Here is a 23,068-nt window from a genome sequence, read left to right on the forward strand (position 1 = left end):
AAGGGGAAAAGAGGAAACAAGATAAGGAAGGCAGCTTTCAACTGTCAAAAGAATTCTTGACAGGCCCATGAATCAAAGGCATTGCTGGGCTCTAGATAAACAATGCAAAAGACTTGGAAGTGGCAAAATTGGTGGGACTAGCTAAAGACTGCCATTCAGAAAGAGTCTCCAAAAAACAATTCTAACCTTAAAAATGAATGTCCAGCCTGATATGCTTAGTATGAAAAGCAGTCGTGGTTCCAGTATGACAGATGCCATGAAAGTACAGTTCTGTAAGATCTTAACAAAATAGATGTCCTACTTCACTGTTGCAGTACTCTTTACTCTTGGGATATCCTAACCTAACGTATAGCCAGTAGACCAAAGCCTTTACACCTTGCAGGCTATGTACATCAGACATATGCCCTACATCCATGGTGGAAGGTACACATGTGAAGTATGGACGCCTAATTCTCAGAACTGAAAAGCACCAGGAGAACCACAGAAAGCAATAATATGAACATCCATGAAGGGAAGAAAATAAGGATGGAAGAGGGACCCCTCGGCCAGCAGTAGGGCAACTGAAAATAAAAGGAGGCAGGGAGGGAGGGACAGAATACTGCAACAGTTAGAAATAGGACATCTACTGTTATGGCAAGATCTTGCACAATTGGATTATAATCTTCCTTATCACTGCAGCAGTATTCTGGAAAGTACGGGAGGAGGAAAGTATGAAAGAGCCCTCCAAAACTCATAAAGGATGGTCCTGGCAAAACCTGCCCTAGCTCTGGAAATTATATCTTACTTGTAAAGTTTGGTTAACATGTGAACAGAAGACCAAGTAGCAGCTTTCAAGAGGGATCCAGTATCCAGATCTTAAGACTGGGCCCACTGGTGAGACATCTGCATACTCAGATAATGATCTGAGCTTTGACCACCATGTGTCCACAGTGGTGAGGAAATCCTATACTGCTCAGCTTATCAGTAAGGGCATGGCACCCAGATCTAAGGATGTCATAGTACCATTGTACTTGGCCCTCATCAGACCAATAAGAGTACAATGCACCCTTTGGCATGTACCTTGCCAGGCACCTTAAACAGTTGCAGCATCCTCAGAGGTTTCTCACAGAAACAAAAAAATCAACAGGGCCTAACCAACATGTCATATGCAGAATGATTAAAAGCCCTATTACTGTATTAATTTTTTACCGATTACTAAGGGGTGATCTGTTCCTGATCTACAAGGCAGTCTCTGACCAGCCCTGATGGAAATGTTGCATATTCTCAAAACTGCACAAGGGGTCACCAGCTCCAAAGGTCTAAACCTGATCTCTGACATGAACAGATCATGCTGGAGAGAGAGAGATGTAAACTAGAGACTTGTCCTTCCTCTGGACTTATCTTTCCCTAACCATCTTCATGAGTAATCTGGACCAACAGATGGGAAACTGCAGATTCACTCAAAACCCCACTTGCTGAAACTTTTTACCTTTCCCCAAGGGACAGAATATTGGGTAAAATGTGAGCAAAACTGGACAAGCTTGTAAAGGATCGTGAGTCATTAGCCTAGTAATTGCTTATGAATCTACCAACCTGTATCAGAAAGAGGCAGATTTGTTAGGAAAAGAAGGATTTTTGTCTTGAACTCAGGGTGCGTTTGTCTTGGAAAATCTGATTAGTAACCCTCTTACACCTAGCAGGTTGTCTAAGCTGCCTATGGACAAAGGAAACTTGGGGAAAGGGGAAACAAAAGCTTCTTTGGGTCTTGCATAACCATGCCCTTATCCTGCAGGGATTTAAACAATTCTGCATTAGCAGTGCCAAACAAAAATGGCTGGCAAAGTGAAAAATCTTAAAGTTTGGTCTTAACATCCTCAGATAAGGCCTGAAGACACAACAATAATATCTCCTCTTAACAGAACCAAATGCAGCTGCCCTAGAAGAGATATTAGCTGCATTTAATGGAATGATGGGTTACCTGAGAGGCAGGACTTAGAGAAAGAGCATTCATATTACAGTCTAAATCAGGTATATCAGTCAATTCCACCTTCCTCCAACTGGGACATATCTGATCATGTGGGTCTGATCATTAATGGTCTTAAAAGCCACATGTTTTCCCCATACCTGTCCACAGCAGGGCTGTCCTTGTCAGAAAGTAAAAGCTTGGAGGAGGAAAGCAGTTTGGATGGCTTATCTGTGGACATGGAAACAAAGAACAGTTGTGTAAAACCTTACCATAACCAAAAATGTTCTCTTCTGTGTTGCAGTATTCTTTACATATGGGGTTGTATTCCACCCTACGACCAGACATCTGGCCAGTATACAAAAGCTTCAAACTACTGCCAGTACGTGGGACGTTGCACGTCTGCGTTGACAACGTCAGCCATAAAAGGAAGTCCACACGTATCATCCTCAGAACTAGAATGCCCCATGAGGAACAGGAGTCCTAAGGAAAGCAATAAGTCATCCAGGGAAGAGATAAGATGCAGGGGGAAGGCAGGAGGGACAGAATACTGCAATATTGAAGAGCAAGATATATATGGTTATAGTAAGATTTGACAAACTATTCAATGTTCTTCTATTCAATGTTGCAGTATTCTTTACATATGGGAGAGTACCATAGCTTAAATGGAACCTAGGGAAGAGGAAGGAACAGAAGAAGGCTTCAAGGAAGAAGACTCCAGAAAGCCATCAAGAATAGCCCTTGCAAACCCTGTTCTGGGCCTAGAAATAGAGTCCAACTTGTAATGCTTAGTAAAAGTGTGCACAGAAGACCAAGTAGCAGCCTCCAAAATAGAGCTGGCATTCAGACCCTAAAAGAAAGCCCCTGAGGAAGCCAACAATCTAGTCGAATGGGCTCTGACACAAGTAGCCAAAGATTTACCATAGACATCATAACAAAAGGTAATAGCTTTAGAAATCCAGGAAGAAACAGTCTGTTTAGAAACAGGTAAACTCAGAACCCTAGGATGAAAGGGCACAAAAGGCTGATCTGACTTCCTACTGGCCTTAGTCTTGTCCAAGTAAAACCTAAGTTGCCTATGTACATCTAACGAATACACAATTCTTTTACTGGAGGACTGATGGGAAGGAAATAGGTAGGTAGTCAGACAGATTGATTAACAAATAAGTCATTCACAACCTTAGGCATAAAAGAGGGATTAGTTCACATGGAAACTCCATCCTTATGAAAAACCAAAAAGGGTGGAGATGTCATCAAGGCCTGTAACTCGTAGACCCACTAGCAGAAGTCAAGACAACCAGAAGCACAATTTTCCAGGTGGAAAACTTCAGTGAAGCAGAACCTGCGGGCTCAAAGGAAGGCAGAGTCAGCTTTTCAGAACATAATTAAGGTCCTGGGGGTACTGATTTTCTTGAGTGCTTAATATGAAGGACGTCTTTAAGAAAAAGCTTGACTTCCAGTCTGGAAGCTAAAGGAGGTGACAATGGTATACAAGCAGAAAGAGCAGAACAGTGGACTTTCACAGAAAAATATGATAAATCACTTTTTAGAAGCTCACACAGGTAGGAAAGTACAACAAGAACATTCACAGTAAATGGATCCATATTTTCTTTTAAGACACCAGGTAGAAATCTTTTCCACCTGCAAAACTCCAAGCACATTCTGAGAATAAAGGTGTCTGAAAGGGATCAGAAGTTGATCACCCACAGGTCAGTTATAATGTTGACAGATAAGGATGAAGTAAGGATCCCTTGTCCTATGTGAGGAGATGCATCAGATGAGACAACATGTGGTGATGGCCCTTGGCTAACTGCAGAAGAAGGGGAACCAATACTGTCTTGGTCAAAAGGGACTCACCAAGATGATTTTCGGTTTGTCCTGCTGAATCTTCAGCATGACTTTATGTAAGAGGGGGAAAGGGGATGCAGAAATAAACGTCCCCTTCCATGAGGAAGAAAGGGCATCCACCTTACAAGCCAGAAGATGTGGAGTCCTGGCACAAAAGAGAGAAAGTTGTCTGTTCTGAGGGGAGGCAGATGCTCCAGATGTGGAGTACCCCACCGATTAATCAGGTCCAAGAACGCATCCATTCGTGGGATTGTGTCATAGTCCTGCTTAATGCATGTGTCAGAACATTTTGAAGAGATGGAAGATAAACAGCATGAAGAATGACCTTGTAATGAATGGCTAGCTCCCATGTCTTCACTGCCAGCTTGCCTAGAAGGAAAGATTTGGTACCCCCCTGTTTATGTATCATAAGACAGTGGTGGTGTCTCAGTAAGGATTTTCAGAGGACCTGGTTGAAAAAGAGGGTGGAAAATTTGCAAAGCTATGAGCAGAGCCCTCATTTCCCTGGTATGTGTGTGCTCTCTCCTCTGAGACAGAGACCAAAGACCCTGAACTTTTCTGGATGCAAAGGTCACCCCCCCTCCAGCCCATGTCTGAAGCATCTGTAAAGAGTTGTTGAGAAGGCTGTGGCAGAACAGAAAGACCTGGGTTCCAAGAAAAAGTACAGTTTTGTACCTACCATAAATGTAGATGTTCGAGTGCTAATACAGCTGCAGTAATCACAGATGGGTTTTCAGCCGTCAGGCGGTCCCTCGGTCGGCCGAATTCCAAAGTCTTGGTCCGGCGTCGGTTGTCGTCGCTTACTCTTCTGACGTCAGTAAGGCCATAGTATACAAGACACAGCCGACGCCATGTTCTTCAGTCTTTCTTGCCCCAGATGTCAGGTGCCCCCAAAAGGAAGGCAATACATAAATAAGGCTTATCTACATATGCAAGCAATGCAATGTAATGCAAAATCAGTGTAAGCAAGCAAATAAAACATAGCAGGATAACCAAGTCAGGTGGTATGAAGAGGTTGTTAGGCCCCATGCCTTTACCAAGTGGGGAAGGAGGGAGGGAAACCTGTACTGCAGCTGTATTAGCACTCGAACATCTACATTTATGGTAGGTACAAAACTGTACTATGTTCATCGTGCATACAGCTGCAATAATCACAGATGGGTAGAGTCCCAAAGCTATGCATAGGGTGGTAGGTATTATGAGGAACTGGGTTGAGCCAGAATGCCCTGCAAAACAGCAGTGGCAAAGCCTGCTCTTGTTCTGGAATATAAGGGCAGGTGGTAGTGTTTTGTGAAGATATGTACAGAACTCCAAGTGGCTGCCTCCAAAATATCCTTAGTAGGAACACCTCTGAGGAAGGCTGTAGAGGTGGCTGTGGCCCTGGTGGAGTGAGATCTGATACCAGTAGGGACAGATTTCCCATGATAGGAATAACAAAACCGTATGCAGTGGCCAATCCACTTGGAAATGGTCTGTTTGGTAACTGGTTTCCCTTGAGCCCCTCATAGGACACAAAAAGTTGTTCTGATTTCCTGAAGGACTTTGTTCTGTCCAAATAATAACGTAGCTGCCTATGGATGTCTAAAGAGTGAAGCAGCCTCTCCCCTTTGTTTTGAGGGTTAGGATAAAATGTAGGTAGGTGTATGGCTTGATTTAAGGCTACCCTGGATACCACTTTTGGCATAAAAGATGTGTTGGTACGAAGGGAAACCCTGTCCTAATGGAAGATGAGGAAGGGCTGCACCGCCATGAGGGCCTGTAGTTCAGAAACCCTGCGAGCTGAAGTGATGGCCAGAAGGAAAGCTGTTTTCCAGGACAAATGTTGCAGATCTGTTGAGGCAGCAGGTTCAAAGGGAGGCAATGTTAATTTTTCTAGTATGTAATTAACGTCCCAGGCTGGTATTGGTTGCTTCCTTGGAGGTCTTATATTCTTAGCCCCTCTGAGGAACTGTCGTAAGAGTGGGTGAGAGAATAAAGGAGGATCCGTGTTGAATTCTGAAATGGCTGAGGCATGTATTTTTATGGAAGAAAATGAAAGTCCACTGTTCAGCAGTTCAGCTAGGTACTGTAAAACCTGAGGCAAGTTCAATTTTCTAGGGTCCTGGCCTCTTTTCTCATTCCAACAGCAAAACCGCTTCCATTTTGCGGAGTAAGCTTTTCTAGTAGATGGTCTTCTGGCCTCCAAAATGACATCCTGCACCTCCTTGGAGAGTAGGGACTGTTGTGGTGTCAAGGAATTTTCCATGCAGTGAGGCTGAGTGTTTTCAGCTGACTGTGAAGAGTTTTGTAGCTGTTCTGAGTCAGTAGAAGAGGCATTAGAGGCAGGGACCAGGGAGGAGTATGTGTTAGGCTCCTCAGGAGTGGATACCAGTGTTGCCTTGGCCAATCTGGAGCAATCAGTATCATCCCCGGTTTGTCTGTTCTTGCTTTCAAAAGCACCTTGGGCAGAAGGGGCAGAGGTGGGAATGCATAAACTGTCCATGCTGTCCAACTGAATGAAATCACTTTCCAGGCCTTTGAATGAAAGGTCCTTGAACAAAACTTTTCAGTTGATGGTTCCTGTGGGAGGCAAAAGATCTATGTCTGGCCTCCCCACGCTTGGATTATCTCTGTAAACACCTGAGGATGTAACTTCCATTCGTGTGGATCTGTCATATTTCTGTTTAGAGTGTCTGCCAGTGTGTTTTCCAGTCCTGGTAAGTACTGTGCTTGAAGTTCGATTTGTCTTTCCAGAGCCAAGTTCCAAAGAGTCATGGCTAGTCTGCACAAGGGGTATGAATGTGTTCCTCCTTGTTTGTTTATGTACCACATTACTGTGGTGTTGTCTGTTCTTATCAGTAATTGTCCTGGATGCAGGAAGTCCTTGAAAGCTGTAATTGCATTTATTACTGCTAGCATTTCTTTTTGATTGATGTGAAGGTGCTTTTCCTTTTGGGACCATCTGCCCTGAATGCACCTGTTCTTCATGTGCGCCCACCAGGCGTATTCTGAGGCGTCTGTGGTTATGACTTGTTTTGCTTGAGGCTTGCAGAATGGAAGGCCTGTGTTTACTTGACATGCTTGGGCCCACCATAGAAATTCCTTTTGCAAACATGGAATTATTGGTATAATTGCTTCCAAACTGTGACTGTGTTGAGACCATAGATTTTTTTGGGTACCATTGAAGTTTCCTCATATGCAGCTTTGCACATGGGATTAGAAGAATGCAAGATGCCATGAATCCCAGAGCCTGCAGGATTTTCCTTGCAGTAAGCCTGGTACTTTTGCTAGTGTTTGAAGTACTGAGATAGTTGCCCTTGTTTTCTGGCGTAAGATATGCCATCTGGGTGTTTGTGTCCAAGTTGGCACCCAGGAAGGTTATTTTCTGAGATGGTGTTAGCCTTGATTTCTCCTTGTTGATGGTATATCCCAGAGAAAGCAGTAACCGTGTCACATATGCCAGATGTTCCAGTAGTATCGTTTGCTGTCCGCTTGGATCAGGCAGTCGTCCAGATAAGGGTAAATTTGTATCCCTTGAAGTCTGCAGTAGGCAATCACTGATGCCAGGCACTTTGTGAATACTCTGGGCGCAGTAGATAAGCCAAAGGGCAATGCAGAGAATTGATAGTGGATTGAACCTGCAAGAAATCTGAGGTATCTTCTGCAGCTTTGTCTGATTGGGACATGCAGGTATGCCTCCTTGAGGTTCAATGTTACCAGCCAAAACTCCTTGCCCAGCATGGGAAGAAGTTGCTGTAATGTGAGCATCTTGAATTTTGATGCAGTAGGAATGTGTTTAGGATGGATAAGTCCAAAATGGGTCTCCAGTCGGTTCCTTTTCTTGGTACCAGAAAAGTCTTGAATAAAAACCTTGACCTTGTTGGTGTGTAGGTACCTTTTGTATAGCTCTCATGTTTAGGAGCTTTGAAATTTGCAGTTGTGCCTCTGCCCTTTGATTTTGTGGCAGGTTTGGCATGCCTCTCATTTTGGAAGAGTGTGAAATTGAAATTTGTAGCCTCTGTTTATAATGTCCAGTATCCATTTGTCTGTTGTGACAATATGCCGATTGCTTGCAAATAATGCTAGTGTCCTCCCAAAGGTGCTGCCAGCTGAGACTTGCTTGGCATGGAAATGAGGGAGTCATTGGGTTTGCTTCCTGTATTGTTGTGCACTGTCTTCACCACCTCTTGGTGCTGGAGATTGCCATTGTCTGCCTCTATATGATCCTTGTGATTGCCCTCTGCCCCTTGTGCGTCTGTATCTACCTCTTTGGGGCTTGTCAGTGGCTGGAAAGGACCAGTTTTTTGAAGGCCAATTTCTGCTAAAACGTGGTGGTTGGACCTGTAAGAAAGCCTTGACAGTTTGCATAGATTTGGCTTTTTCTTCCATTTTCCGTAGTATCTCCTCAGCATTAGTACCAAATAGTACATCCTTTTGTAAAGGAGCATCAAGAAGTTTAGCTTTCACATGATCAGGTAAATTTTGTTCCCTAAGCCAGTCATGTCTGCGAATGACTGATCCTGTAGCAGCCGCTCTACTGGAGGCCTCTAGGGCATCATAACCACATTGTAAAGTGTGTTTACCCACTTGCTCCGCACTATGCATCATATCCTGTAACTCCTTTAAAATCTGGTTGTTCAGGTTAAGACATTTTGTTCCTTAATTGTGATAACAGGAACTGTTGATATTTAATCATATGAAACTGACAGTTTAAGGCCCTCATGGCTAGGGTGGCCGAGGTATATACCTTTTTACCCCACCTTTCTAGAGATCTGGATTCCCTTTCTGCAGGGAGTGGATTCTTGGCAGTGGAGGCCTTTAATCCCTTGGGGCCTTGTGAAATGGTTTCAGGGTCAGCATTATGGCCTTTGTAGAGAAATTGGTGAGAGCTGGGTACTCAGTAATACCTATCAGGTTTTACTGGTGCAGGAGGCAGAGAATCAGGGTTAAGGCAAGCCTCCGAATAGACATCATCCAGTACATCCAAAACAGGGGTATAGCCAGAGGTCTGTGCTGAGGTAACAAAGAAATTCCCTAAGTCTTTTCTTGGAATCTGAAAAGTCTTGGCCTTCCCAATGGAAGTGTTCCCTCAAAGTGTGCAAGGTTTCCCCAAAGAAAAATCCTCAGGAGGGATACAGAAGGAATGGACTGTTCTGCATCCGAATCCTCAAAAGGGGAGTAAGAGTGTTCCTCTGCATCAGAATGTTCTGATAAAATGGATCCTTGATCAGAAGAGGGAGATTCTTCCTCCACTCTGGGTCTCTTGTCAGGAAGGGGCTGAGAACCTCTGATAAGAGTAATTAAATCCTCAGCCATTGTAAGCATCTGTTTCTTAGGCATGGGTCCAGGAGATGGGCCCTGTGCAACAGGCCTCGTGGGATGCCTGGCTGCTTTGGATTTAGTAAAAGCCTTTATTGAAAAAGAAGATGAGGGCCTAAATACACCATGGGTGGAGGTGGACCTGTCCACATTAGTAGGCTCGACATTAGCAGGGGCTTCGGTTGTAGTCTGGGAAAGGGCCGAGGACCCAGCGGTCTCGGGTACAGAGGACACCGCCAAAGGAGTGTCATCGGTAGTCAGGGACTGCAAAGGCGTCTCGCTGAGAACCGGACCACGTGTAGCCTGTTTTGGTGTGGTGTCGGCGGGGACCGGGGGTCTTGCGTGTCAGTCCTTTTCCTTGCGTTTTTTGGACAGAACGGTAGTCGGAGTGTCCGACGACATTTTATAATCAAAAGCTTTACCAAAGTAGTGTTGGGCGAACTCCGCCCGACGCTTGATAGTGTGTTTATTGAAGGTAGCGCAAAAGCGACAGCCCGAGACGTCGTGGTCTGGGCCCAAACAAGGTATGCAAAGGGAATGGAAATCCTTATGCGGTATTTGCTTCCCACAAGAAATACAATTATTAACTTTTTCTGACATCGGTCTGAGGCAAGAAAAGTTTCCCCAACGGGGTACTTAGCTTTAAAGAAGACTTGGTTCCAATTTTTCGTAATTCAGGAGCTGGCCGACTGGCACTTGCGAACTGCTTCTGCAAAAGACTGAAGAACATGGCGTCGGCTGTGTCTTATATACTCTGGCCTTATTGACGTCAGAAGAGTAAGCGACGACAACCGACGGACCAAGACTTTGGAATTGCCGACCGAGGAGGCTGAAAACCCATCTGTGATTACTGCAGCTGTATGCACGATGAACATCTGCTGAATCCACCAAAGGAGCTCTGATTTCAGAGATGGAAGAAGTGGAATCATGGCATCTAGTGGATGCGCATGCTGAGACCAGGGAGTCTTTAGAAACCACTGGAACTTTTATCATGTGGAGTTTTGCAAAGGGCAGTATGGGAATTGTGGAGGCCATGAAACCTAGGAGTCTCAGGAACTTCCTTGGCTGAGATGGGTGAAGAGTTACAAGGGTCTCTAAGAAGTGAATGAGAAATCAAGCTTTGTCTGTTGGTAGAAAAACCTCATCCGCACTGTCCTGAGCCTGCACCCCAAGAAAATGTGATCCTGAGATAGAGTCAAACTGGGTTTTTGAAACTGATGGTGAAGCCTTGGTTTTGAAGGAGATGATTGGCCTTCTCTAGGTTTAGAGATAAGAGACTGGAGTCATTTGCAAGGAAAAGGTCAGCCAGGTAGGGATAAACCTGAATACCCTGGACCCTCATAAACTTGAATACCCTGGACCCTCAGAAAGGCAATGGCCAGAGCCAGGCACTTTGTGAAAACCCTTGAGGCAGTGGAAAGACCAAAAGGCAAGGCAGAAAATTGAAAGTGCAAAGAACCCACTGAGAAACAAACATTTCCTGTATAGAAGATGGATGGGGATACGCAAGTAGGCATCTTTGGGATCCAGGGAAGCCATGAAGGCCTGAGGTGAACCAAGAGGGAAAATGTCTGCAGGGACAGCATTAGGAAAGAAGGAACCTGCGTGAAGGTGTTCAAGTGGAAAAGATCTAGAATTGGTCTCCAAGAACCATCTTTTCTTAGAACCACAAACATTCTTGAGTAAAACCCCTTGCCTCTCGGATCCCAAGGAACAGGCTGCATGGTGCCCCAAGACCTCAGTTGAGGAATAAGTTGTGGAAGAAACTGCATCTGACTGGTAGGGAGCTGTGGAATACCCATGAAAGGAGGGAGATTCTTCCAAGTCATGAAGTAGTTTTTTTAGATAATGGACAAACCCAGCCATCCTGAGCGATCCTTGTCCAGGCTGGAAGAGAGAGAGAGAGAAAGGTGAAGAGAAAGATGGGTATGACTTGGAAGAAACTCTCAGTAGTCACACAGAACTGGGTCGGGGATGAAAGGACTGCTGAGAACAGGGGAAATGAAGATGATTTTGACTGACAGCATCTTCTAGAAGACTTCTTAGGCCTAGAAGCAGAAGAAGAAGCTGAACAAAGATGTTTTGACAGGAAAATTCTTATGAAATTTAGAAATCAGAGAAACAAAGATGTGTTTAAGGTCTTGGAGTTCCTTTCCTTTCTCTTGAAGGGCCTTAAACAGCTCTGAAGCCCTTGAGCCAAGAGCAGCAGTCTTGTCCAAAGTATCATCTAATAACTTGGCCTTAATGTCATCAGGTAATGACTGAAGTCTCAGCCACGAATGCCCCCTAAGTACAGAGGCAGAAGCAACAGCTCTTGATGATGCCTCAACAGCATGTGGAATGTCTAGCCACCTGAGAAGCTGCTGCCAAAAGAGACATGATCTGTATTTTATTATCAGAATCTGGAAAGGAAGATAAGGCTTGACAGGCCTGAGAAAACAAAGCTAAGGAGTACCTGGACATATGCATCTAGTAATTAATAGCTCAGATTGCTAAAGTTGTAGTAATATATACATATTTTTTACACAGTCTCTCAAGAAATCTTGCTCTCTCTTTCAGATGAAAGAAGCTTGGCAGAAGGGAATAACCGGGAAGACTTGTCTGAAGCTATGGAGATCACTGCTGGATCTGTAGAGGGGCACTTGTAGAGAAACTTACAATTATCAGGAAAAACATGTCAGGCCTCTTAGGAGCTGCAGCCTGAGATTTTGGGGTTTTAGAAGAAGCAAATGTGTCTAAGAAAGCTGGAAGGATTGGCGGGACTACAGAGGGTGAGGGAACCTCCATCTGAAGGAGGTCATAGTATCTCTTCTGGATTTCAGAAATCTGGGAACAATCCCATTTGAAGAACTCCCTTATCTTAGTAATGGTTTGTCCAAAGAAAATTTCCTCCTGAGGGGAATCTCCTCCACTAGATTCCTCCTCAGGAGATGCATATTCCAAAGGTGAAGCAAGTTGGATAGAATATGCCAAAGAGTCATCATCAGACGAGTCCTCAGAAGCAGAATCGGGTACCTGACATACAGTAGCTGAACTGGGGAACAGGAAAAAGAAGGCAGAGGAGAAGTAGGTTTCAAGGCCATCAAGGCCTTAACAAGACCCTGAGAAAAAGCTTCCCAATCAGACTGTGCAGAGGAAGAAGGAATGCTAGGGTGCTTAGTTTTCTGCTTCTTCTTAACATGACTTTCTGGATCAGGAGACAAAGAAGAGGATCCTGACACAGGCCTAATGGTAGATGAAGATAGATCCCTAGTCGCAGCATCAACGGCACGGATGTCGCCACAGTCATCCAACACAATGAACCGTGGTTCCCCCATATCGCCTGAAGAGAACTTCTGCAAAGCCTCCGACATGCTGGGATCCGTTCCCCTAGCAGATTCCGCAGACGTACCTGCCGAAGAAGCAGATCCAACCTCCGAGCGTACCATCGGGTCTTCAATGACCTCAAGGGGTACATACGAGGCAGAAGGAGCAGCAGAAGAGGATTCAGGCTTCAGCTTACTCACCTTCCTCTTCAAAGTCAGCTTGGCAGAAGGACCCCCAGCACCCTCCACATCTTTAGCCAGATGTTTGAGCCTCTGATTCTCCAGATACAGATTCAGAGCCAAAAGACGACTATGCAATGTTTTAGACACAAAGGCCTGACAGAGAGAACAGGATTGATGATAGTGACTAGGTCCTAAACAGAAAAGACAGAGCTCGTGACTATCTTTATGTGGAGTCTGCCTTCCACACCTACACTTGCCCTTCCTGGATATGAACAAAACAAAAAGCAGTAACAAGAAATAAAATCTCCAACAGGGCACTTATCTGAGCTGGTAGTGAGACACCAACGAAATCTGACTGCAGAACAAATGTAAGAAAAACCTCCAAATGTCGACAGAAAAGTTCTGAGAATAGTACGTGCAGATGTTCTTTTATGGCTGACTCTGTCAAAACAGACGTGCGACATCCCATGTATTGGCAGTAGCTTGAAGCTTTTGTATACTGGCTGGACATCGGGTCATAGGGGGTAATACATCCCCATATGTAAAGAATATCGCAACATTGAATAGAAGGACATCAAAAGGATTAGATGAGGGACTTTTATACAAGTATTTATGATCCTCAGGAACTTTATAAAATCTGTCTAGCTTCTTAGCGGCCACAGGCTGAGAGTCAGGAGAGTGAAAAGCTGCTGTAAATGTGTCCAAAAGGGCAGCTGAGCCAGGAGGGATTGCAGAAAGTCTGGGTGAGTTCATCTGCAAAAGTTCATATCTCCTGTGAACCTTTGAAACAGTCCTGCCTTAAAGTGTTCCATCATACAAACCGCTGTGTTTCCAAAAGAATAATTCCTCAAACTGAGAGCCAGGGACAGAGAATCCTCTTCAGCAGACTCCAAGGCCAAAGGTCCGTGGCTCTGGAAGGAATATGCAAATGATTTTTCAAGAGAGTCCAACTCTATCAGAAGAATCAGAAGCCCAAGGTCTCTCAGATGGGCTAGAAGACCAAGGCGCAGAAGCAGGGACAGACAACTCTTGTTGGAGTTTCAGGGCCATAAGGGCATTAAACAGCCCCCGAGTTAAGTACTGTCATATTTTGTGAGGATACTTGGCCACGGAAGCCACATGTTTGGATTTCTCTTTCAGTTTTAAAGGATTATCTGACTTAAAATCTACAAGGTTCAGACCCATGTGTAGATTTGAGGAAGGTAATAGGCACGACCTCCTTAACTAAAATCTGGGGAATCCCCCTAGCCTCTTTAGATACAAATCAGTCATGGTTCCCCTTCTACATCTGTACCATTTGTATGCAGAGCCCAGCAGATGTGTGAGTAGACAGCTCTGTATCAGCCTCCAGCTGGGTTATGGCACATGAAACTGGCACCGGCCAGGCCTCTGGTGCTGCATCCAACCTGAGGGAGACCTCTTGCGTAACAGAGAGCTCAAGCAGAATTTAAGATTTCTAAGTCATCCTAAAACTCCTGGTTACATGCCCATACAAACCTTCTCAATACTAGGGCTGAAGCAGAAAAAGAGACATTTGTTAGCCTGAGAGACTTTATGCAATTTATCTGCCTTTTTAGGAACAGACAGTTGGGAATTTGGAGCACTGCAGGCAGCACTGAAAGCATCACAAAGCGGCAGAAAGCATCATTTACTGCAGCAGAACAGGAGGAACGGGTGCAGTATGTGGCGCTTCCTGCTCTAATAAATCATAGTATCTGCCCAATTCAAGAGGATCATCAATCTGTTCCCAAGAAAAAATCATCATTGAGTCTGGAGACAGTCTCATCAAATGAGAAAATCTGCAGATTTTCCAGTTGAGATCCACTGTTGGCAGAATCAGTCTTGTGCTGTGGACCCCTCAGATGACACTATCCTTTCTCTGTTAACATCAGAGATATCTGAACAGATACCCTCCTCCTCAGTAGGAGTAGAGGAATAGTGAAAAGTTTACAATTGTTATCCAGGATTAAAAGCCTGCAACAAAGTTCTAACTTAAGAAATAACATTTTTTGTCACAAAAAACATTATAACAGGGATTTATTTCCCGTTTCATTTTCCTAGGAATATTTCAGGATCAAGACTTAGTTGGAAAAAGCAGGTAATCCGAAGCAAGTGGTCTCTTTACACAGCCACCCCGAGAAGACCTTCTCCAGGTGTTTCCAGTACATAAAATGGCTAGTTCTCCCATGCCGACACTGGAACAGACTAAATGGATGTACTGGGCCCCTGATCCATAATGGCTGGCAAGGCTACAACACAGGGATTTGAAGAAATCAGTAAGTGCTCCAAAGAACCAGCGACAGCCACTGCAGAGTCACTTACTAATGGCTGAGGCACTGACTGAGCTTGCACTACAGGGAAGGGCTTGTACTTCAACTGCTTTCACTTTTTAAGTACACTGGAGAAAGAAAGACCAAGACCAGGGTAAGTACTCCTGCTGTAACCAGAAAAGAAGCCTAATGGCCAGTCATATACACTAAAAGGAGTCTGTCGGAAGTAAAGTTGTCACTTGGTTCACATAAGCAGCTCACAATCCTTCCCCAAACTGCTCAAACACAAAGCTACACAAGCAGTATACAAATTCTGTAGAAAACTGTTAGAAATAACAATAAAAAATCAAAAAGTCATTATATGTACAAAAACATCTCAAGTACAAAAAAAACCCAAAATTCAAATCTTAACGTAAATATAAACCTGAACTGGATACCTAAAAAGCAATTCCTAGATTAAAATAATGGTAACTGAGGAACGATTACCATTGCTCATGAAAAGCAGTTTTTTTAAAATGATATATCACAGTTCAGACCAATGTGTGCCAAAGGGGCTTATCTAACAAGACATTGACAGCTACCTGTTGTCTCTGTAGAGCCTCAAGAGATGCATCTGCAGGAGGAGGAGGAGGACAGAAAATACTGAAGACCTTTAGTCAATCTGGCTGTATACACAGTTCCCCTGAAAAGGCTTCAGTCTATACAACTGCCACACTGATTGTGTGGAAGGGGATTAAAGCTTTAAAAAGCTGTCTGTCTGCTGTATCCTTGTCAGAATGGTTTATCTTCCACATATATGTCATTTTTTTTTCTTAACATTGCCCTTGGGAGGATTTTGCCTCACTCTGTTGGCATGAAAGCTCTGAAAGGCTTGCTGTCCAAACCTGTCTTTTTAGTCAGCTGAACTCAAGCTGGTTAATGGTTTTGGAGCATGGAAGTACCGTGAAGCTTTGGAAGCTGGCCAGCTGGATGTAACCCACACAGCTAAAGTTACTCCAGCAGTGATCTTAATGAAGAAAATTAGTCGTATAGTAGGGGTAGTAATACCCTTCTGTCATAATGACTACAAGCCTATATTATCATAAAAATGTAAATGGCCTTAAAGCTGTAGGCAAAAAGCAGAGAGTATTGTATCCTATTAAGCACAGAGTGTAAACAGCAATACTGCAAGAGACACAGCTGGAAAGAAACAAGCATGGGAACCTGACAAAAAACATGGCTCACGATGGATATTCAGCAGAATATCAGGGCCAAAGGAAAAGGGTAGTAATACTGATTGCTTGGGGGGGCTCCAACAGTAATTATAGAGTAAAAAAAAACAATAATGGTAGATTTGTGGTAGTTAGGGGCTAGTGGCAAGGGAAGAGGATTACTCTGGCATTTACTTACATTTCACCTAAAACTGCTACTACGGAGCTGAACAGAGAAACAGTCAGTTTCTATTAAGGATGATTATCTACAGATGGGGACTGGAACTTGGTTTGGAAAAGTGAAGATATATCAGGTGGATCTAGATGGGAAAATATAATGAAAGGATAATACATTTCTGTAAATAAATATGAGAATGTTTGGCATGGAAGATGTGAATTCAGTAGCAGGAACTTAGAATTTACAGATTATTCATTAATGTAAAATAACTTGGCTAGACTGGTTAGAAATTCTATTCCACATAAGCATGTGTATTTGACAGTTGTGACTCATCCAATAACTACTTTGGATCTTGCACCGATAAAAATGAAGATACATGGTAATTAGGTAAAAATGACACCAGCACTTACCTGATAAAAAGAGAAGAATTCAAGTAAGTGGCAGTGGAAATAGTTCAAGAATTATTATGGAAGACAGTAGATATCCATCTGAAGAAATTTCTGAGTGGGACAAAACAAAAATGGGTGTTTAAAACCATGGTAGAAATAAAAGATGAGAGATGTGAAATAAGTAATAGGAAATATTTAGAGGGGCTGACAAAGGTTGAAGTATTGCAGAATAAGAGGAATCTCACAGGACAAGAGGAGGAGCAAATACAGAGTGCCAAAAGGAAAACGGGGAGTATCCAGATAATAAGCGTGAGTTTAGGAAGGTTTTTGTTAAGCAACTATTTCTGAGAACTCCATAGCGCAAACACTTTCAGCCTTACTTGTGAAAGAGAAAGTAAAAAGGGTTGTCAACAAAATTAGAGAGCTTATTACAAAAACAAAGATCCTATACAGGCATTAGAGATATCTCAGAAACTTTACTACAACTTGTTAAAAGCAGATGAGTGTGAAAACAAAGAAAAAGCACAAATAGGAATATTCATGGAAGAATTAATTATGCAGGGGTTAGAGGAAGATGTCGCTCAACAATTAATAGCCAATACAGGAATAGATGAGATAAAAGCAATGACAAAATCAATCAACAGGGATGTCTCCAGGAACACACAGTATTCCTGTGGAACTTTAAAAGCTGGGAGAAAAGAAACTGATAAAAGTTCTAGAAATTTTAGAAGGGGGAGGTAAACAGCATCCTGGAAGAAAGCTATAGTGGCTGTATTACACAAATACAGTAAAAAACATTCAGACCCAGATTCATACAGACTCATTTCAATTTTAAACTATGAAATGTTCATGCGTATACTAGCTAACAAAATAGAAAGATCTTGCTTAAAATGATACATATGGAGCGATGCTTTTTGTGGAGGGGAAGCAAACACTTGACAATATTATTAGAATAATGACTCATTAGGAAGCAAAGTATAAAAAACATTGCTGCTGTTAGTGGGTCTTGATGCACGGAAAGCATTCACTAGAGTCAACTGGGGTTTTATGAGTACAGCAAAGTAAGCGTTTGTATTCCCCAGTAAAATAACTGGGTTAATTAGGACAGAAATAAGTAAGAGAATTTGACAAAAATACTTCAGGGGACATTCAACAGAATATCAGGGATAAGAAAAAGGCAAGAATTAATGTGAAAGTACTGCTATCCAACAAGCTGCATCTGAACAGAGGAGCCACACAGGAGTGTCCTCTTTCCCTTTACTTGAATAAAATTTACAGCCACAAACAGGCAGGGGTGCCTCCTTTTCCCCTTTGTTGTTTGTGTTGTATTTAGAACCACTGGCAAAGAAAATAAAGATTCAAATTCAAGGGTATAGTTGGTATGCTAATCTAGAAAAGTTGGCTTTATTTGCGGATGATGATATTCTATACCTGACAAAATGAGAAACCAACATCTCAGTGTTGTGGAACATTCTAAGACTGTTCTAATTTTTTTTCAAGATATAAAATTAATGACAATAAAACAAAAGTTATAGCTGCAAACTATGTACCCACATATAAATTGGTTCAAGCAATACCTATACTTACAGGGACATGATAAAATGAGGTATTTAGGAGTATGGATTAAAAATGATTTGGTTATGGCAGCTAAGGATATGTGGGAAGAAACTAAAGATAATACAAAAACTGAGAAAGTTGGATTTCTTGTCTATGGATATGGATAGAAAGATACAACCAGTAAAATGTTTTTATTCCCTTAAGTTTTATAAACAAGCCAGGCATTTTTTATCAACCAAAGAAGTTGTAGACAGCAATTAATAAGGAGCTGAAGAAATTTATCTAGGAGGGAAAGAAGGCAAGAGTCAAATGGCATAAGCTGATCCTTCCAAAAGAACAAGGTGGTTTAGGATTACATGACTCGAAAGGATATTTTAGACCTACACAGTTAAAGTTCTTAGACATAACACAAGCAGAAAACCACAAATGAAAGTGGAAAGGGATAATGATGATGAACTGGGGGAGAATTCAAGAAATAAGGAGAGAGTATGATTTTGGATGCAGGAGAATAACGGTCATACAGAATACTATATTCATAAAGTAGAAGAAAGTATATTTAGAACTAAGCCAACACAGGAAAGGAGATTCTGCTGATAGAGATGATTGCAATTAGGGGTACAAAGAACAGTCAAAAAGAGGCTGGCGGAAGTTGGCTAATGAACCAATGTACTGAGAACAAATAATTAAACTTATTAGCTCTTATTAGTAATTAAACGTATTAGCTCATCATGGAGGCCATCTTCAGAACGTCTTAGGATTTCAATCTAGTCACCTTTCTGGAATGCACGTAAATGGCTGTATTTTATTATACAACTTGCTTACAACTGAAATCATTAATGGAAATGATGTATTGTGCTTACGTGTCATATGTATAATACTTCTGTTCAAACTGGTGACAGGAGCGAGGGGTCACTTTATAAACACCTGCAGTAATAAAAACAAAATGAATATTACCACACAGTTCAGTAAATACCAAAAATGTTGCACTGCAACACTATGTGCACTGAAATAGTCGTATGCATTCTGAAGACATGTTTTAAATAACGGCTAAACTGGGATACTCTTGCTCAGTGTCAGTCCAGAGACGCATCGACCTCACCTTTCGAATTAGCAAATGAAGTCAAGAGCAAGCTTGTATAAAATGTTAAAACTTTCAAATGTCAGCCTGTAAAAGCTGCACTGCAGATTACTATGACATTAATATTCTAGTCAAGTACTACTCTAGTACTCTACGGCTCTCACATTTTCACTAATTTACTTAAGTCTAACCTCAATAATCTAGAAGCTTGCTATAACAGAATAGCCAAATTCACAACCAGTCATCCAAACAGAACACACGCTTGCACAGCTCTCTCACAAGTAAACTGGCTCTAACTGCCAAACCTCCTTTCCTTTAATCAACGCACCATAGTCGATAAAGTAGTCCACCAACCTGACAAACTTCCTGCTCTTGCTTGCCTAGTACAACCAAGTCACAATGCCAGGCCCCCGATCATCAGAAAAACTCACGCTACAAGTTACCCTCTCTCGCAACCTTCATGGCGACTCCCTATACTCACACAAGATAGCCAAGCTATGGAACACACTTCCACAGCCCATCAACTAAAAACCCAAACAGCCATGAGTTCAAAAAAAACCCTTAAAAATACTACAAATCATTGGCTATGCTCTTGTCATAATCCAGGCTAATAACACCCTACCTCCCCTTATCTTTTCACCCTCCCACATTACTCTATCCCATCTTCAACCCCTGGTACCCACTCTATTTCACCTGCTCAATTAACTCTGAGCTTCCATAGAACATTTGCGCCACGAGAGCATCCACTGACATCCAATAAAAAGGTGAACAGTCGATATAAATGTTACCTTTATGTACACTGTAGCTTAACCTGCAGTAACTGTTTGCCGAAATCTAATCTGTCACTGTCATTCTATCAAGTTAAGTTCTAAAGCTTCAAAATGTATTCTTCAGACACCATGTCATTACAACAAGTGAAAGTGTAAAGCTTCATAAGGTACGTCTCTGTACATGACCATGTTGCATAACTATGGATATTTAGCTACTTAGCTACACCTGTTTTTACCTGTAATATGTTATTGTACTTATTCTTTGTACTTAATTCTTGTTCTGTAAATCTTGGAGCTTTTCTCCCTGGGTCTCCACTGCAAAAGGGCCACTGTCCCAGTCGGACAATACCCAGTCAACAAAATAAATAAATAAAATAAATAAATAAATTAAGATGAGAAGCTAGCAAATAGTCATCAGTGCCTACCTATATCAAGAAAAATGTAAGAACATAACAGCATCAAAAAGAAATAGAAGTTATTTACTTACCATAACTTGGCATCTCTGTTGTCCATTTTCATTCTTCCTCGCTGTTGGGTCTTTGGATCCAACTTGGCCACATTCACAAGACTTAAGGATCAGAGTCTCGAGCTCTCCCCTTTTCCATAATTTCCCATAATGCACCATACATACCTAACTCTTCAGATCAAGTTTGCCGCCCTTACAGGTAACATTACCAAGAAGAAATAGAACAGATCAAGAGTTCCTGGGGCACAAGCTATGAATTTATGGGTTTCAAACTCCTCTGGGTAACTTCTCAAAGATGATGAGAACAAATTCATTTCATACAGGTCTAATACAAACCATCAAATTCACCATGTTATAAATCATTTAGAATCATTTGGAATTATTAATGTAATAATAAAAAAATCTATATATAAAAAAAAAAAGTAATTAATAATGTTTTAAAGTGTATAATAATAAATATCAAGTGTGTTCCTGATTCATCCATATAAATATATATATATATATATATATATAAATTGATCAATTAGTTAAAAAAAATTTTTTATTTAATTTTGAGGATTGTGAATAAAGTGGTTTGTTTATAGGAACGCTTTCTCAGTTCGCTCATCATTGTTCGTTGTTAACTTCTCGAAGATACCAAGGCTGGGGAGTGGATGGGAAGGAAATGAGGAAGAATGAAAACAGACAACACAGATGCCACGTTATACTAAGCACACAGCTTCTGTATCTGATCTCCTCCTCATTCTTCCTCACTGTTGGGTCAGAGTCCCCAGCTATGCAACTCCTGGGTGGCCCCTAAGGAAGGCTATACTGGAGCACTCTCCAGCCAAAGGATACCTTGCTTCTGGAGACAATGCCCAATTTACAATGCAAAACAAGTGTATGAATCTTAGACCAAGTGGCTGCAGCACATATTTCATTAACAGATGTTCTAGCAGAAAAGGCTGAAGAAGTGACCACAGATCTAGCTGAGTGGACTTTAGGTGGACAAGGCAATTCAACCCCTTTCTGGGAATAAATGGTAGTAATGCAATCCATTATCCATTTAGCCAAAATAATCTTGGATAATGCTTGGCCCAAACTTCTTTGCCCTGTGCAGTCAGAAATGCAACTGTCTATGAACATCGAGAAGATGCAACATATATTCTCCTTTAATAAAAATAATAAAAATTGAATGGCTAAAACACAAAATGATTATTACATAAAAATCCAACGGGTAAGCACTTTCATTCCCTTCATTAACTTCTTCAGACCAAGTTGTATAATAAAAGTACAGTTTTGTACCTACCATAAATGTAGATGTTTGAGTGTATACACTGCTGCAGTCATTACACTTGGGTTATCCTGCCGTCAGGCGGTTCCCCAGTCGGCCTGAGTTCCAAAGTCTTGGTCCGGCGTCGGTTGCTGTCGCCTACTCCCTGACGTCAGTGCGACAGGGATATACAAGATGCAGCCGACGCCATTTTCTTCAGTTTTTCTTGCCCCAGATGTCAGGTGCCTCTAAATAGGTAGGCAATTCCAATTGCTAATAAAACATACATAAGAAAAGCAAAAAACAACTTACAGCTACCAGCAAATACTTCCCATAGGTAGTAAGGGTAGAAGACATAGGTACATGCCAGCCAGTAAGAGGGGAAGGAGGGAGGGTAACCTGGACAGCAGCAGTGTATACACTCGAACATCTACATTTATGGTAGGTACAAAACTGTACTATGTTCATCGTGTTACACTGCTGCAGTCATTACACTTGGGTAGAATCTCAAAGCTGAGGTAGGGTGGCTGGTTCTATAAGGCACTGCAGTGGCGAAGCCAGCTCTGGATTTCGAGTATAGAAGCAAAGGTATGTACAGAACTCCAAGTTGCTGCTTCCAAAATATCCTTGGTAGGTACTCCCCTGAGGAAGGCAGTTGAAGTGGCTGTTGCCCTGGTGGAGTGAGATCTAATGCTACTAGGTACAGGTTTTCCATGGTATGTGTAGCAGAAACGCATACAATGTCCTATCCATATTGAAATAGTCAGTTTTGAAATGGCTTTTCCCTGTGCTCCTGCAGCATATGCTACCAATAATTGCTCAGATTTTCTGAAAGCTTTGGTTTTGTCCAAGTAGAAGAGTAACTGCCTGTGAATGTCCAAAGAGTGCAGTAGTCTCTCCCCTTTATTCTGTGGTTTAGGATAAAAAGTTGGCAGGTGAATAGTTTGGTTTAGAGCCACACTGGATACCACCCTTTGGCATAAACGTAGGGTTAGTTCTTAAAGACACCCTGTCCTGGTGGAAAATGAGGAAAGGTTCCACTGCCATTAATGCCTGTAATTCTGAAACTCTTTGTCCTGATGTTATTGCCAGGAGCACAGCAGTTGTCCAACAGATATATTTTAATTCTGCTGTGTTAGCTGGCTCAAAAGGAGGTAAAGTTAGTTTTTCCAAAACAAAGTTGAGGTCCCAAGTTGGAGTAGGTGCTCTACAGGGCGGTCTTATGTTTTTAGCCCCTCTGAGGTACTGTTTTAACAGAGGATTAGAGAAAATTGGTGGATTCGTGTTGTAATGAGCAGAGATGGCAGAAGGCGTGGATCTTGATGGATGAGAAGGAGAGGCC

General features: G+C 42.3%; 1 protein-coding gene across 2 annotated transcripts in view; it reads right to left on the minus strand.

Annotated features, from left to right (window-relative positions):
• The window catches only part of LOC122816397 (nodal modulator 1-like), an 877,949-nt gene that overhangs the window by 477,326 nt on the left and 377,555 nt on the right, over nt 1–23,068 (minus strand). For both annotated transcript variants that reach the window (XM_044089153.1, XM_044089155.1), the window contains exon 17: nt 19,021–19,084. In XM_044089153.1, coding sequence (XP_043945088.1) covers nt 19,021–19,084 — 64 coding nt within the window. The remainder of the gene's footprint in view (nt 1–19,020; nt 19,085–23,068) is intronic.

Source organism: Protopterus annectens, chromosome 12.part0 (assembly GCF_019279795.1).
Source record: "Protopterus annectens isolate FY-2018-M chromosome 12.part0, PAN1.0, whole genome shotgun sequence".
Taxonomy (NCBI): Eukaryota; Metazoa; Chordata; order Ceratodontiformes; family Protopteridae; genus Protopterus; species Protopterus annectens.